An 18,244-nucleotide genomic window follows, 5' to 3' on the forward strand; every position below is an offset into this window, starting at 1 on the left:
ATACCCAACTTGGTCTAGGTCAAGGTTCTGGCTGGGCTAGTTAAGAATGGTCACAGAGCTGTATGTTTAATGTATTTGTCTAGTTGTAAGGTGGTCTGAGGTCCAGTCAGAGGTCCAGAGAACTCTGGAAGATGTTTTCATCTAGGATATCTCTGTACTATACTGCATTCATTTTTCATTCAATTGCAACCAGTAGTCCTGTCTCTACAACTGAAAAAAATCCCCAAAGCTGTAACCACTATGTTTCACAGTTGGGACTGCATTTGGCAGGTGATTATTTAGCAGTGCCTGTTTTTGTCTCCATGCATACTGCTTAAAATGAACACCAAAAGGTTGATTATTTTACTCATCAGAACAGAATATCCTATTTCTCATAGTCTGGAAGTCCTTTATATGTTTTTTTGCAAACTGTATGCAGGCTTTTATATGTCTAGCATGGAGGAGAAGCTTCCATTGGCACACTCTGCTTTAAAGGCCGACTGGTGGGGGGGGGGGCTGCAGTGATTGTTGACTTTGTGGAACTTTCTCCCTTCTGCATCTCTGGAGCTCAGCACCAGTGATCTTGGGGTTCTTTTTTACCTCTCCCACCAAGGCTCTAAGTTTGGCTGCACGGGTTGGTGGAGTAAGAGCGTCCCAAACTTCTACCACTTAAGTGTTATGGAGGCCACTGTGCCCTTAGCAACCCTGAGTGCTGCAGAATCCTTTAGTAACCATGGCCAGATCTGTGCAGTCCCCTTCATGATTCTCATGTGCTCTGACAGGCAGTATGCATTTCCAAATTAAGTCCAATCAGTTTAATTAAACACAACTCCATTGAAGGAGTACAACCATCTCAAGGAGGATTAGAAGGAAATGGACATCATTTCAGTTAAATATGAGTGTCATAGCAAGGGGTTTCAATACTTATGACCATGTGATATTTCAGTTTTTCTTGTTTTATAAATGTTGCTTTATAAATTAAAGTAAACAAAAATGTTTACTTTCTGCATTTTTATGTCAAGATTGGTACATAGTGTACATAGTGTACATAGGTGAGCAAAAGAAAGAACTTTTTGATTTTACCAATTGGCTGCAATAAAAAAAAGGTTATAATTTAAAGGGGTCTGAATCCTTTCTATTCCCAATGTATATATTTAAAGGAAATCTACCATTTGTTTTCATGCATCTTGAACCAAACATACCTTGAGAATGCTGTAGCTACACTGATGCAGAAACATATCTTGTTTAATCTCTGATTGAGTGGTTTTCCTCAAAAAACAAAAAAAATTCAGGACCTTGGGAAAGCTGGGTGCAGACTTGCTTTTGTACATAAAAGAGCTGCCTGAACTGTCTTAGCTGAATGACTCATACACAGCAGCTGGGGGATGGTTGATTACTTCTGCCTGCCAGGGACAACATAGTAATGATGTATTCTCCGCTTATGCTGGGAAGGACAAGGCTAAAGCAGCGCATAATTAGGATCAGGAGAGCGCTGTGGCAGCCAGAGGAGTGACAGAGCTTCATTATCATAATTTTATAATAGTTTTTCCAGAAACAACACTCAGTTCAGGGATTAAACAGTATGCCTCTGCATCCGTGTAGCTACAACATTCTCATTGTATGCTTGGTTCATAATGCATAAAAGCTAATGGTAAATTTCCTTTAAATATCAAGGATTTAAAGGGCTTTAAAAATATTGCTAATCAGCCTGAGGAGCTCCAGGCTCCATAGGAGTCAATGGAGCCTGGAGCACCACAGGCTCATTTGCAAAATTGTAAAGCCTTTCTTTTTCTTAAAAACTAGGGCATAAGAAGCTAAAAGAAGAGCATATTCTGCCAGAGGAGGTACACAACAGTATGTCAGTGTGCTTGCTTTATAATCCTTGATCTGGTGATAGATGTCCTTTAAGCTGCAGTATGACAGATCCTTAAATTATTGGTTTGTAGGATGCAAACCTGCAAACCAGTGATTCTATCCAATACATAGAATATAATGTATGCATTTAAGTTTTCCAGTATGGTAAAAGGAAAAGTATGCCACCAATGTTACCTTTAAAGAGGACCTGTCACCCCAAAAATGACCCCCACAAAATGTGCCCCCCATACTCCTCACCTCAGCCCCTTTCTCCCCAGATAGTTTTTTAAAAAAATATTTGTGTTAAATTGCTTTAAAGCAATCCGACCTCTTACTAAATAAGAGGTCGGATTCTCCTATCTTGAGCCCGTGCAGTCGGCCTTATTCATTAGGTGGCCGGCCGACACACCCCCTCCACGCACCCTGTCTGCGGGGACCTGTAGGAGAAGCCGGCAGCATCGCATGTATTGCGTAATCGCTGCTGGCTCTCCGAGATGCGCCTGCGACGCGCTAACAGCAGCTGTGGCCGCGCCAGGCTTACATACATTGCCGCATCTCGGAGTCCCGGCAGCGATTACGCAATACATGCAATGCTGCCGGCTTCTCCTACAGGTCCCCGCAGACAGGGGGCGTGGCGGGGGTGTGTCGGCCGGCCCCCCTATTGAATAAGAATCTGACCTCTTATTTAGTAAGCTGTAAAGCAATTTAACACAAATACATTTTTTTAAAAACTGTCTGGGGAGAAAGGGGCTGGGGTGAGGATTATGGGGGGCACATTTTGTGGGGGTCAATTTCGGGGAGACAGGTCCTCTTTAAGACATCCAACTACAGACTGATACAATGCACTGACAAGGAGAAATGTAATGAAGCATTATATCCCTTCCTTTATGATTTACACCTGATTTGGGCTTCAGAAACCTATATATTAAAATATAAACATGGTGTGTGTAGATATTATAAATATTGTATTTTTTTTCTTTAGTTGTAGAAAAAACTCTAATTGAAGCTTGAACGCTGTAATGTTATCTACCGAAAGTAGTATTTGTCAAGATGAAGATAGAACAATATCCCATTTAGTATCGAACTTGAAACATACTAACAAGATAAAGCGGAAGAAAAGGAACAACTTTTCTCCTTCTGATGATGAAAAGGTATATTTCACCCCAACATCAATCTACTAATTCTACTGGTGGATACGATTACAGAATCTATACAGCACTTCATGTCCCTGACATGCAGGGGAACTAAAAAGATGGCATGACTGACACAAAAGGCATTAAAATAGTAATCTGGGACTGAAATGGTAAACAATAGAACACATACTAGTACAGTAATCTACACACAGTCATAATAGAAGATGTTCACAAGAAAGAGAAATTTCTTGATAAACACAAACCTAGCACAACTGTAGAGCCTAGAAACAATTGATATTCAATAGTATATCAGCCTACTGTCACACTAACGTTACCAGTGATAAAAAATAAATTCTGCATCTGCTATTAAGCACAATGGTCAGAACATTACGGAGGAAGCTGTATTCTCCGGCCTCCAAATGTATTTTTTAATAGCAGAATTGTACTGATGTTTATATTGTAAATACCATACTTCCCTTTTACACTTTTTCTATAGTGACAGGCTATCACTGTCATTGCAACTGATTTGCAACCGAAAATGCCAGCATGGACTGCAGCTGTTGATGACACTTGTTTCCTTTGTTGTCTAACAGATACCATCTATATAATGAGAACACAGCAAATTATACCATTGCAGTAATAAATAGTGCTGATTATAGTAGCAAACTTAGTATTATCTTTTATTAACCCCTTCGGGACTGTTTTGAAATGTGCCATGTGTCATTATATGTGGTCATAGCTTTATAATGCTTTAACTTACCGGGGTGATGTTTATTTTTTTGTGACATGCTGTACTTCATATATTTTAGTTGATATGTTTTGCATTTATTTATTTGGTGTAAATTTAAAAAAAAATCCAATTATTTGATTTCTAAATGTCATTCTGACAGCCCAAATTAGTAACTAGTTAAACTAATCTTCAAGGAAATTTCAGATTCAATTATTTTAGATGCCAATTCATCTTATAGGGGGTTTAAAAGAAACTACCCAGAAATCGCTCCATTTTTTAAATATAAACTTTTCAAAACTGCCTTTAGGACAGTGGTTCTCAACCTTTCTAATGCTGTGAACCCGCAATACAGTTCCTCATGTTGTGGTGACCCCAAACCATGTACAAGAATATAACTACTATAAATACTGCCACCTATGTACAAGAACATAAATCATATATACTCGAGTATAAGCCGACCCGAGTATAAGCCGTGGCCCCTAATTTTACCACCAAAAACTGGGAAAACCTATTGACTCAAGTATGGGAAAGCAGAGGGTGGGAAAGAAACACATTGGTTAAAGCCTCCCAGTATATAGCCAGCACGTCCCCAGTATAATGCAGCCAGCCATCTCCCTTTAGTAGCCAGCTACCCCCCTTTATTAACCAGCAAGCCAGCCCCCTTTAATAGACAGCCAGCCCCCAGTATGCCAAGCACATAAAAAAATTAAACTTACATACTTACCTTCTGGTGCCCCTGATGCTTGGCGTGGCTCCTGTATAAGCCGAGGTGACATTTTTCAGCACATCTTATTTGTGTTGAAAAACTAGGCGTATACACAAGTGTATAGGGTGTCCTCTATGTACAAGAATATAACTACTATAAAACTGCCCCTATGTACAAGAATATAACTACTATATCACTGCCCCCTAGGTACAAAAATATAACCACTATACTACTGCCCCCTACGTAAAACAGTATAATTACCATAACACTGTCAACACCCCCCCCCCTCCAGGTCTTATCTTCCTCCTCACCTCACTCAGGTAGCCACCGATGTCTGCGACCCCCTCCTCAAACAGAACTCCTCCCAGGTATTGCTCCCCTCCTTAAATGGAATCCATCCACTTGGTCTTGTCTTCCGCCCCTCAACTACAAAGAATCCCCTCCCCAGATCTTATCCAGGATCCACACAGGTCTAGTCCTTGCTCCCTCTTCACTGCCAGCAGTATGTATGCTGTATGTGATCAAGAAGCCGGAGGGTCATGTGATGATTACATCATCAAAGGTCCTTTAGCGGGCAGGCTGTAGGTGCTGTATTTCTGTATAGAAATACAGCTGCTATAGTGACCCCTGCAGCGAGACCTTGAATGATGTCATTCAAGGTCCTGCAGCAACTGTTATGTGCATAATGCACACTTTTTTTATTGCATTTGTGCCTCGAATTGTGGCACAAACGTGATAAAAATGTGGCTTCTATGCTTTTAGGGGACCCCTGTGTTTTAGTCTTTCGACCTCCACTAGGGTCACAAACCATAGGTTGAGAACCGCTACCTTAGAAGGTTGTGAATCCTTCACACCTCTCACATCAATTAAAATAACATAACATTTCTATGGAATTTTCACATTTTGACAACAATTCTATAATAATACATATAGCATGCATGAAGAGCAATATGCGGTATTACTTTTATTCCATGTGTCAGCACAATTAGAGTGATATCCCATTTTATGTTTGACTGTTTTACAGAATTGAACCCTCAATTCCGGAGAAAAAAAAAATGCTTGATTTTTTTCATATAGATGAATGGAGCTGATATACAAGGCCGTCTGCTCCATTTATCTCCTGGAATGATGAGGGATCAGAGGGAGGTACCTCAAGACCCCGTCGGAACCCCCTCAAGATCTGTGGGGGTCTCAACACTGAAACCCCCACCAGTCAGCAAGTTAGGCCCTATTCTGTGGATAGTACCTAACTTGATTAGCATGAATACCCCTTTAAGGTGTTATGGTAATGCCCCACTAAAATTTATTAAGACTGGAGTTTTAAATGCCAGTCTTAATTTCCTACCAACAGCGTACTGCACTACTGATTTACTAAGAGGCTATGGTCAAAATGAAGGTTTACCAGGTTTGACCAGTTAAGACTAAATTGTGATACTTTTTGGTTAGAAAAAATAAAGTATCCATAGAGTTCGTTCAGGCTAACATCAAACTATTTTATTCAGTCAAATTACTGCTCCTTTTGCAATGTAGCAATGTAGCTTTATTTCTATCAATGTAGCTTTATTTCTGTATAAAGAATAGTAAATGGATGGTAACTCAATGTATTTTACATCAATCACTCTATTACATTATTTGCTAACTAATGGTAATATAAGGCGGCAGATTTTTTTTTTTCATTATAAGTTTTATTATTTATACTTAAGTTTTTCTTTATTTCATGATGCTATATTACTATCTTATTTCAGGGTACTATGTGCTCTTGGATTTCAGAACATATTAAAAAGAAAGAATGTATCTATTATGTGGAAAGCGCCAACGTGACTGATACAAGGTACAAAAGCTATTCTGTACAATGTAATAATAAAATATCAAAAACAGCTGATAAAAAGGAGGTCTCCAGGGAGGTAAAATGAAAATGCTTTAATAGGACATTTTTAATAGGCCCTCCGAAACACGTCAATGGCTTATATTATTTAATATCCTATTAAAGCATTCTTATTTTACCTCGCTGTAGAATTCCTTTTTCGCTACTTGCCTTCTATTTGGATTTCTAGAGCGGCTTGGTTTCTCTTGGGTCTCTGTACCTAAGCTACTATGATTATCCACCTGATTTTAATGGTCCACGTATGGTGGCTGATTTCCACATTTGTTATTTGTTTTTTGTTATCAAAAATAACTGTCCCTCACCAGGGATTCACCACCCACTGCTGGCAGGGAGCCAGGTAATGTAAATTAAACTTACATAAACTATTGAAATTATTCAAAATGCTCACAAAGAGTAAAAGTCAGCATGGCATAGGCTATTGGAACCTGTCACTAGCTAAACATGACATTCCTGGTGATAGGTTTACTTTAATTACAGACACCTTACAGTTGATCATTGCAGCCTGGGACTAAAGATCTGTAAATCAACAGCATCCAGAGAGCACGGAGGTCTGTCTGTAACTAGGAGTACTCTGTAATTTCGGTGTCAGGGACAGCCTGTATACCTATGACCTTTCTTTGTATAAATAGGTCATTTACAATATTATAATAGATTGTGTGGGATGAAAAGAAGCTTTCTGCTTCTCATTTTCTTTTCAGAAAGCCATAAACTGAAGAGTCTCTAAATTTGTTTTTGATGTATTTATCTCTGCTTTTGTTACACTTGCAGAATAACAAGCATACCGTGGTGTAACTAGGAGAGTCAGGGCCCCATTGTGAACTTCTGAATGGGATCCCACTTGCCCCATAAAAAAATAAACATACACTGTGTACACACCATATATACATACAGCATATACACATCACATATTCATACATATTTAGAGCATTGTGTACTTTCTGCAATGGTATATAGCTCCAATTGCTGAATACATTTTTCACCCATCTACTCTGTCTTTGAATCCAGTCTCACTTTCTGCAATAGTATATATCTGTTAATTGCCTTTGTATTGCATGTGTTTGTTTCTTTCTCTAACATTTGATGTTTATATATGCCCTTCAATGAGTTTGTTTTTCTCTGTTTAGAATTTGATCCACATCTGTTAAGTCTCCTAGATCAGTGATTTTCAACCTGTGTGCCGCGACACATGGTTGAGTGTGCCGGGGGAAGCCCCTGTGTATCGCTGCCGCCACGCCCCCGTGTTTCTGCCCCCATACTTACCTTACGTCAGGTCGCGTAAGTCACGTGACATGGGCCGTGCGGTGCAGGAGCTACAGAAGATGGGCGGATCGCCATTAGGAGAGAAGTTACGCGGAAGAAGACATCAAGGGTAAGTATATAAGGTTATTATTTGTATAAGGAAGGAAGTTAGGGTCTTTTTTTATTAGTAAAGGGAGGCTGGGGCTTTTTATTAGTTAAAGGAGGCCTCTAGGGCCTTTTAATTAGTAAAAGGGGGCCTCTAGGGCCTTTTAATTAGTAAAGGGGGGCCGCTAGGGGCTCTTAATTAGTAAAGGGAGGCCGCTAGGGGTTTTTTTATTAGTAAAGGGAGGCCTTTTATGACTGTTTTAGTGTCATTTTGTGCTATTTTGTTGGTGGTGTGCCCCAGGATTTTCTAAGTATAAAAAGTGTGCCGCGGCTCAAAAAAGATTGAAAATCACTGTCCGAGATTATTTGCTTTATGAGCTAAATGAGGGCCTGGTCTCTTGTATAAATTTAGTGGTAGCATAGGATGCTTGCATTCTTAGATGCTTGCATTTTTTGTTTGCTTAGCATAATATTGTGCTAAGTATAATAATATTTTGACAAGTATGTGACTGCAGTTTTACTTTGCAGTTAATATTCTGACAAGTATGAGACTGCAGTTATATATTGCAGTTAATATTCGGACAAGTGTGTGACTGCAGTTATACAATGCAGTTAGGGCAGGAGACAGGTAAGATAGTAGATAAAAATGAACAATTACTCACCCTTGATTCGAACTTCTCCTGCACGTCTCCAGGACTTCTACCGAGTTGAACCAATTCTCTGGAATGCCCTTCCCTGGACTCTCAGACTAATAGCCACCCTCCAAAGTTTCAAACATGCTCTTAAAACCTCTGTCTCCAATTGCATGAGATGTCATGTCACAGAAACGCATGTAACTTTTTCCTCGTCAGAATATGACTCTGACGTTAACATGGACTTTGACACCATGTCTCAAGGTGCGGTATCAAAAAACGAGACGCCCCCCTCCATCCTGAAAAACAACACAAAAAAAACAAGAAGGACGGGGAAAAGATCACACAAGGGAAGTCGACATATGGTTATATGTAACTCAACAAACGCAAAAGAAGTGATCACCAACTCATCCACTGAAAATGTCATAAAAATGTCAGCCACCAAATTGGACTCACATCAAATACAAGTCTTAGCCAAAGGAATGGGATTTGACCCCACAAGAACTTTATGTGATGTCAATAAATTCATAAGACTGCTCACGGTCAAAAAATATTTTGCGAATGCTTCACCTTCGGAACCTGCTTCTTTGCCTCCCATTGATACTTCTCCCACACTATTAAATGAAATACGTAATAATTCTTTTGATCTAACTATGGATTTTGAAACACAAAGCAGTATATGTCAACTTATGAGTCTTCAGAGTCTGAGTTGCTATCACTCTATAGAAGAAAATGAAACACACAATACCTCCAATATTGTACAAAAGAAAAACTCAAAATTTTACCCTGTGAGCTCCAGAACACCTGAAACGGATGCCTACCAACGATTGGTGGAAGGAGACTTAACATGCCTAAAAAGACAAATTGACAACATGGATAATTGTGAATCTAACATCACTTGTGAAGAAAACTTTGCCATAAAAAAACTAAAACAGAATCCGAACATTATAATTCATCCTTCGGACAAGGGGCTCTGTGGTGGTTCTCGACAGAGAATTATACTATCTTGAAGCCATCAAAATGCTTGGAGACCGCACCACCTATTTGGAGATCCAGGAAAATCCTACCACACGTGTCACCCTGGAACTACAGAAAATAATTGAAGAAGGCGTTCTACTAGGAATCTTCAGTCAGTCAGTGGCCGACTTCCTTGTCCCTTTGGATCCTGTCTGTCCCAATATGTACTTTTTGCCAAAGACACATAAGAACACTTTTCCTCCTAAATTCCGTCCAATAGTATTGGGAATCGGATCGTTGTTGGAAAGATTGGGCTCATGGCTCGGCTCTCTTCTACAGCCCTTTGTACTCAGACTGCCGGGTTACATCGGGGATAGCAAAACTGTCTTGTGTGCTATGGAACATATAACATGGGCATCCGACTATAGTTGGTTGACTTGTGATGTCGTGGCTCTATACACTTGCATTCCCCATGAGGGGGCATGTAGAGCCGTGGCATCACACCTACAACGATTTAGTACTTTTTCTCCTATTTTTTATGTGTTGCATTTTCTTTTACGTAATAACATTTTTGTTTTTGGCAATCAATTCCATCTCCAAAGGGTAGGATGTCCTATGGGCGCTTGTTTTTCGCGCACCCAAGGCCAATCTATACATGGCTGTTTGGGAGGAGAAATTAAGATTTAGAAACCTACAGGTAAATCGGTTTCCGCTAGTCCACCATGACGGCCACCTGGAGGATGCCCTTTGTCCTCTGTGGGAACAGGAAGGAGAGAGGTTAAAAGCATCCTCCCAGCATCCTCCCACCAGTGTCTACCAAATAACCACACCTGGAATGGATGCAACTGTATTTATTAGTATGTTAAGTCACACACCTGAATACAGCAAAACAATCAATATTAGGGAGGGAATAAATAGGCCGTCATGGTGGACTAGTAGAAACCGATTTACCGGTAGGTTTCTTCGCCTTTTTTCACCTTTGTCCCACCATGGTTTACTTTGTATCTTTTTAGTCATTCAATCATCTTTTGGCTGGTCCATTTACCATTTAGTGGCTTACTCCCCCTGTTTAGTCCATTTCCTGGGTTTCATGTCTCTATTTAGGAGTTTGCCTATTTCTTCAAATACTTGATAGACCGTTGTGCCATTTTGTATTTATTGTTGGCTATATATTTTTCTTAACTTTACATGGGGGCTACCCTTCTTATTCAATGGTGACTGGTGGCCGTGTGTGGCCACTTGTTATGTGTATTTGATACACTTTTTAAATGTTTTTATGCAATGTGATGCATAGCATTTTTCACATGTGTGTCCCATATTTTCGAAATTAATAAAATTTGTATACCATTTAGCCTTTACACACCAACTTGTTTTTTTGGTTTTGATTTAATGTTGTATAGGGTGTGTTGGCTATACGATTAATTGCATGATATACTCAAATTTCCACATTCTTTGTATACAAATCTTAATTTCCACCACGTCCCCCATGACGGCCACCTGGAGACTTATCAAATGAGATGATAAGCTAGGGTGGGATAACTGATTGAAGCACCTTCCTTCCGAAGGCCAGATCTTTATTCTTAGAAATGTCCAATCTATAATGTTTAAGGAATGTATTTTGGGAAGCCCAAGTTGCTGCCCTGCAGATTTGGTCGAGCGTAGCTCCCCTTCTTTCTGCCCACGAAGCAGACATGGCTCTTGTGGAGTGGGCCCTTATGTTCAATGGAACTGGCTTGTTCTGTAGGCTGTAGCACTTTGAGATTGCCATCTTGAGCCATCTAGCGATCGTGACCTTAGATGCCTTTTTTCCCTTGTTGGGCCCCTGGAATTGAATGAATAGGTTATTATCTACTCGCCATTCCTCGGTGGATTGAAGGTATTTTAATACCATGCGCCTTACATCAAGAGTATGCCGTTCGGCCTCCCTGGAGGATGTCGGATTATTGCAAAAGGATGGTAGGATAATTTCCTGGTTTCTGTGGAAATCCGGGACCACCTTTGGAAGAAAAGCAGAGTCAAGAGTTATTATAATTCTGTCATCTAAAATCTTTAAGTAAGGCTCGTGTATAGAAATGGCTTGGAGTTCTCCTAGTCTTCGGGCTGAGGTTATAGCTATCAGAAAAACTGTTTTTAAGGTCAGGTTTCTGATATCAGTACTTTCTATTGGTTCGAATGGACCTTTAGTTAAGGCATTGAGAACCAAAGTAAGGTCCCAGGTAGGGATTTTAGTAAGGACCTGAGGATGGATCCTAGAAGAGGCGGTTATGAATCTTTTTACCCACCTATTGTCCATAAGGCAGCAGTCATGAAAAGCACCGAGGGCTGACACCTGCACTTTTAAAGTGCTTGTGGATAGACCCTTTTCTAATCCAGCTTGCAGGAACTCCAACACCTGAAAGACATTAGGGTTATCTTGTAATGGAGGTTTATCCCCACAAAAGGATACAAATTTTTTCCATATTTTATGATATATGGCAAATGTCACTAGTTTTCTACTCGCCTGTAGAGTGTTCACCACCTTTGAGGAAAGACCCTTCCTTAACAGGAGTTCCCTTTCAGGATCCATGCCGATAGGTCGAAGTAGCTCGGCCTTGGATGAAGGACTGGGCCTTGGAATAGGAGATCCTTCTCCGGAGGAAGCAATATGGGTTCCTGAAGAGCCATGGATCTCAGAAGAGGGTACCAACTCTTCTTCCTCCAGTTCGGGCAGATTAGTATTACCCTGGCCTTGTCCAGGTAGATCTTGCGTAGCACCTTTGAAATCAGGGGAATTGGGGAAAGGCATATGCTAGTGGCTGGTCCCAAGTATGGCTGAATGCGTCCAGAATCGAGAATGGTTCTCTTGTGTGTCTAGAGAATAAAAATGGTTGCACTTTGTATTCTCTCTTGAGGCAAACAGATCTATGAGTGGCTGCCCCCATAAGGTGATCAGATGGTCGTAAATCTCCTGCTTTAGGCACCATTCGTTTGGTGAGAGAGTTTTTCTGCTCAGGAAGTTGGCTGTTAGATTCTCTCTTCCACGAAGATGAGTCGCAGAGAGAGATTGGCAATTGTCCTCTGCCCATTTGAAGATCTTTTGTGATAGGGCCAGTAAATCCGGAGACCTGGTTCCCCCTTGTCTCCTCAGATATGATACAGTGGTGATGTTGTCGGATAATATCAGGAGGTGTGAATTCCTTAGGTGAGACCTGTTGGATCTCAGTGTTTCCCAAACCGCACGTAACTCTCTGAAGTTGGAGGATTTGGCACTGATTTCCTGAGTCCATTGACCCTGTACCAACTGATCCTGGAAACAAGCGCCCCAACCTGACTTGCTTGCAACCGTCTGGATGGTAATAAAGGGCTGTTGGATCCATGGGACGCCCCTTCCTAAGTTCTTTGTACTTAGCCACCACAGAAGATCTCGTTTCACGCTCAGCGGGATCTGGACCCTTTTCTCTAAACTGTCCCAGGATGAAAGGATCCAGCTTTGGAGAGATCTGGAATGGTTTTGGCACCATGATACTGCTGGGATACTGGCTGTCATCTGTCCTAAGAGCTTCATAGCTGTCCGGATTGAAACACTTGGCTTTTTCCTGAATGATAGTACGAGGTGTCTGATGTTGTCCTTCTTGTCCGACTCCATCTTGAAGCGTCTGTATATTATGAAGCGATTTAATCCTCTCAAATTTATTATGAAACGGTTCGATCCATTGGGTTTTTTCACTGTGAACAGACGGGAGTAGAACCCTTGTTCCTCTTGATTGAGCAGAACTCTCAGGATGGCCCCCAGTTGTAGCAGGTTCTGGACCTCCTGCCAGATGGTGACCTGTGTAGAAGGAGATGACGAAGATGGACAGAAGTATCATTGAGGGGGAAGACGGGAAAATGCTATTCTGTAACCATTTTCTACAATGTCTCTTGCCCAGAGATTTGATGTTATCTTCTCCCACTGAGAAATATAAAACGTGAGTCTTCCCCCAACCCTGGCGTCACTGCTTCTTACTTTTTGATGGGTCACTATTTAACAAGAAGCCACGACCTCTGCCTCCCTTGGGATAACTCCAACGGCCTTGTTTGCCCTTTCCTCTGTAGCTTTCCCTTTGGTCCTTGGGGCCACGAAAAATTTTTCTTTTGGTGTCGGGTCAATTTTCCGGAAATCCCATCTTCTTGTTGGCGGCTTTCTCGAGAATTGCATCGAGGTCCGGGCCGAAGACAAACTCGCCGGAAAAGGGGACTCCACACAATTTTGTTTTGGAACGGATGTCTCCTCCCCATTGCTTTATCCAAAGCACTCTCCTGGATGCATTGGATAGGGCCCCTTCTTTAGCTGAAAATCTGATGGATTCTGCTGAGGCATCAGCTAAAAAGGCTGTCGCTAGTTTTAGGAGAGGAATATTCTCAAGGATAACTTCTCTGGGAGTATGGTCCTTAATATGATTTTCCAGCTCCTTCAGCCAGAAGAGTAGTGTCCTGGCTACCGAGGTAGCCGTCAGGTTAGTCTTAGGAAAGCATGGGATACATCTATGCTAAATCTTAAGTAGTGCCTCGGATATACAATCCATAGGATCCCGAAGCTGCCCCGCATCTTCAAATGGTAAATCCATCTTCTTGGATACCTTGGAGACCTGTACGTCCACTTTAGGACAGGCGTCCCAAATTTTTGAATCATTAGGTTCGAACAAAAGTCGTTTCCTGAAATTTTTGGAGACCGTTATTTTCTTTTCAGGTTCTTGCCATTCTGTCATAATCAGATCTTTCAAGGCCTCATTAACGGGAAAGACCCTTCGTTTTTGATTCCTCAGTCCTCCAAAGAGATCCTCTTCGACTGATCTAGGAGGGATTATGTCTTCAATGTTTAGTGTATCCCTTACCGCTTTGAGCAGTCTCTCCATTTCCTCAATAGGGAACAAATACCTGGTTTCAGAGTCTTGTAAATCAGAGTGCGTAACTTCTGAATCTTTATAAGAACATGACGGAGATTCAGAGACATCTGAATCTGATGCAGGAGTGGCTAAATCTGGATCCATACAGGCTCTTTTAGGGGAAGGACCCTGAAGAACCTGAGAGGTTGAAGCGAGGGATACAAATTTTTCTTCGATAAACTCCTTAATCTCATCCATAAATGAGGTTTTTTCATCTCTCAATAATTTATCTATGCAAGATTTACATATTGGCTTCTTATGCATATCAGGTAACTTGCTAATGCACATGTTACATCTTCTGCTCTGAACATCCGATGATTTTGATTTGGATCTCGCCACTTTGCCCCCTTTCTCCCGCTTCCCCTCCTTCCCTTTCCCCTTTCCACCAGATTCCTCCTGGAAGGGGAGGAGGAGAATTTGTTGCAGGAGACCGTAACAAACACATATATATACACATATACCATGTGGAGGACACCTCCAGCGCACTTACGGGTACCAGCAGGGGGAGAGAGCCTGCATCTGCCTCTTCAGACATGGCTGTGACAGCAGGGAGACAAGACACACGGCTGCACGAACAAAGTCCAGAACAAACTTTGAACTTAGCCCTCAGATCAACGTGTACCCGCAAAAACCTGACTTAAATACCTTCTAGGGGAGCCCATCCCCCTGTTGAAGGCTGCAGCTGGCGTTCATACTCCGGGACCCGGCTTGGAGCGTCACTTCCGATCGCGCCGGAAGTCGTCATCTGCCTCCGCGCGACACACCGGGATCTTTTGATTTAAGGTGCATGGAGCACCACCGCTCTCCCTTAGGCGCCGCTGCCAACGGGACGAGCGGTGCTTACCAGGCCGGACGGGGATGACCAGGGAGGGCCGGAGCCGTCCATGGACCTGACCTGCGTGGCTTGGTCGAGGACCGCGCGACGGTGAGTGTTGTTAACATTGTCAAAAAATATCTTCCTCTATTATATCTGGATGAGGCTTAAAACAAATTGCTAGAAAGTGGCATACAATGCATATCCACAAGGGCACCCACTTTGGGAAAAATTCTTGCACCCAACACTTTTACAAAACAACAAACTAAATCTACCTGGTTAGGTTTTAAAGGCAGTGTATGTTGTGAGAGAAAAAGATGCAACATATGCCAGTATATACAAAAAACTATTTTTTACATCCACTGTGACCTCATCTATCTTCACTATCTCTAAATATTTGAATTGTGAATCCAATAATGTAGTTTATCTAGCGACATTGCACATTACAATATGTAGGGTGTACGACCCGAAAATTGAAAATCCACATAGCGGAACATATTAGTGGTGCCAATCCTAATACCTTAGTCAACTTGCGCAACACATTGGGTCTCTCAAAACATTTCCGCGAAATACACAATGGTTCTACACATTTTCTGTCCATTGTTGCTATTGAACAAATACATACAGACAAAAGGGGAGGCGATCAAACCAGAAAGCTGTGCATGCGTGAAGCCTACTGGATAATGCTTTTGGACACACGTTACCCAAAAGGAATGTTTATATACTAATCTTATGCTTTTCACTTACGCATTTAAGATTCTTACCAGTATTCTCATTTGTCATCTTATTCCTCTACCTTTTCCCTTATTCCTCGTTGTTTTGATGACACTTGCATATTTTCAGTCTGGAGCTATGTCATATAATGTTCCTGTTGTTGCTAGGGCTACGTACACAATGTGGCTACACGTTCTGTGATTAACTCAGGCTTACATGCCCACTTCCGCTAGTGTTTTCTCCTCCTAAATAAAGGCATTCTCCATTTTTTGAAAATCCAGGTATGATTACGGACACGCATTGAGCTTTTGTCCGAAAAGTGTTTCCTTTTTTCTTTTTTTGCTTGTCTACTATGATGTCATTTTTAACTTTCATGGACTAAAATAAACTTTTTCTTTTTATACTCACAAGTCCTCATCTTCTGCCAGTGCGGATTTTATATCTTTTCCTCTTCAAATGTCAAATCTCCCCTTAATAACCCATCCTATGTCCTATCTCCCGCCTGTTATCTGAAAAACACCAAGTATATAACAAGTTCCAGGCTAGTCTGTAGTCACTTTTACCTTGGACTTTGTAAATAAGATGGCAGCTGATGGTTGGTTCAAGCAGCAGAATTTTTATTTATTAAATTAAAATATAACTATTTTATATTGTTCCCTTATAAAAATTATGGCTGGACCATTATCCAATCTCTTTCACCTCTGATGTCATCCCCTTCATCCTCAGAGAATGTAAGCTCTTGCGAGCAGGACCCTCACTCCTATTGTTCCATATGAACGTTTGTACTCTGTAATGTAATATTACATTTGTAATTACTACGTAATTTGATGGTGCTATATAAAGATTTATTATTTATTATTAGAACATTTACTCATAAAAATATACACATACAGCACAGAATACACATCCAATACCCCAGATGCCCTGGCCCATCTGACACTGTGGGCCTCATAGCAACTGCTGTGGCTGCTAAGCCTGTAGTTACACCCCTGGAAAACATATATTCTTCATAAAGCTGTAAAATATGACAACATTTCTGACTCAAGTATGCTTGTATGTGTCCTTTTAGAGGGCCACAGTGTTAAAATTCCTTTCAACTACTCACATATGAAACACTCTACAAGGGAAACAATAGCACATAGCCAGCAATCAAAAATATTTTCTATTTTGTGTTTCATAACCAATTAACATCATGGAAACAACTATATCACTATTATATCTTTATTAACAGGCAGATTGTATGTATGTGCGGATACTCTAAAGAACAACATATAGATGCTGCTATAAGACTACAGTCATTCCAAAGCAAAGGAACGTGGAACATAAACGAACATATAAAGGAAATGCCTACAGACGCATTTGGAGATATCAACTTCACTGGGCAGGGCCCCAGAACTGGGAAGGTTTGTTTTGTAATTATTTTTGTATTATTTATCATTTTTACTTTATAAGCTTTCATTGAATCGGTTGTTCGGGATATTGCATCCACAGTATGCATTTGCTATTGCATGTGGCCATGACCTTATTAGGCTATAGAGGGTTTGCACTGTCAAAGTTACATCATTGCTAAGCCTCTGTATGCCAACAACGATGATCTGAGCAGTACTAAAAGTACGTTTTGTTAAAAAACACCATTTTTATAAATATTTAAGTAACTATTATTTATACATGTATATAAGTAGTAAAGAATAAGATATTTCAACAAAGAAAAAAGGGAGGGGGAAAATGTAGAAGGAAAGTTGTGAGTGTGATAAAATTTCACTTTTATTAATTTATTTAAAATCTGGAGTATATTCTCACACTGTAGAATCAAGTGTTAATTAAGCAACTAGTATGGCATTATTATACTCTGCCATACTATGTCCTTGCCACATAAGTAAGAATCTTGTACTTAGGGATATAAGTTCAGGTGGGAGTCCCCTTATATTTTATTTAAACCCTCCTGTAAGTATAACTGATGCCCACCACTAATTCCTTGTGGGGATCAGGGACTGTGTGGGTTAATGATGATCTGTTGTTGAGATCGCAGGGAGCAGGTGTGTGCCTGTCTTTTGACAGGACACGGCACTGTGCTGCTGTCAGCTATTGTTATGCAGGGAGATCGCAATGATAAAAATCTGTAAGCCGCGATCTCCTCTTACTGCGGTGATGTGAGTGACTAAGTCTCTTGGAGCATACAGCTTGCTACTGAGATCACAGTCACTATTCTTGCCAGTATGATCCACTCTGCGATCATCTATGGATGTGTACCGCAATTAACACTGTCCCTTATGAGTTTTCTGTCCCTGAGTTGTGGCTGCAGACATAGAAAGAGAAGTCCCGACACGTGTTTCGCCGGGTCTCCCCGGCTTCTTCTAGGGGTGGGGGCGGCCGGGTTCGGGCGCCTTTTATTTGAATAGGTAAGAATGGCAGCTGAATTAGCCAATGAGATTCCACTGTTATTTCTGTGGAATGTAACATTGTTATTAGTTATGAGAGTGTCTAATATGCTGTAATAATGTTATTAATGTGTGCTCATTGTGAAAAGAATGCCACACATTCAATATAATTAAATGTCATTAGATGATGAAGTATTGTATCCTTCACCAATAT

At 40.9% G+C, this 18,244-nt stretch overlaps 1 protein-coding gene across 3 annotated transcripts in view; it reads left to right on the top strand.

Moving 5' to 3' along the window:
• The window catches only part of TRPM2 (transient receptor potential cation channel subfamily M member 2), a 419,555-nt gene that overhangs the window by 26,621 nt on the left and 374,690 nt on the right, over positions 1-18,244 (top strand). For all 3 annotated transcript variants that reach the window (XR_011849388.1, XM_072120992.1, XM_072120993.1), the window contains exons 2-4: positions 2,816-2,984; positions 6,148-6,233; positions 16,884-17,055. Coding sequence is in view for 2 of the 3 variants with exons in the window: in XM_072120992.1 (XP_071977093.1) it covers positions 2,853-2,984; positions 6,148-6,233; positions 16,884-17,055 (390 nt within the window). In the remaining variant the exon portion in view is untranslated. The remainder of the gene's footprint in view (positions 1-2,815; positions 2,985-6,147; positions 6,234-16,883; positions 17,056-18,244) is intronic.

The sequence above is a fragment of the Engystomops pustulosus genome, chromosome 8, assembly GCF_040894005.1.
Source record: "Engystomops pustulosus chromosome 8, aEngPut4.maternal, whole genome shotgun sequence".
NCBI lineage: Eukaryota > Metazoa > Chordata > Amphibia > Anura > Leptodactylidae > Engystomops > Engystomops pustulosus.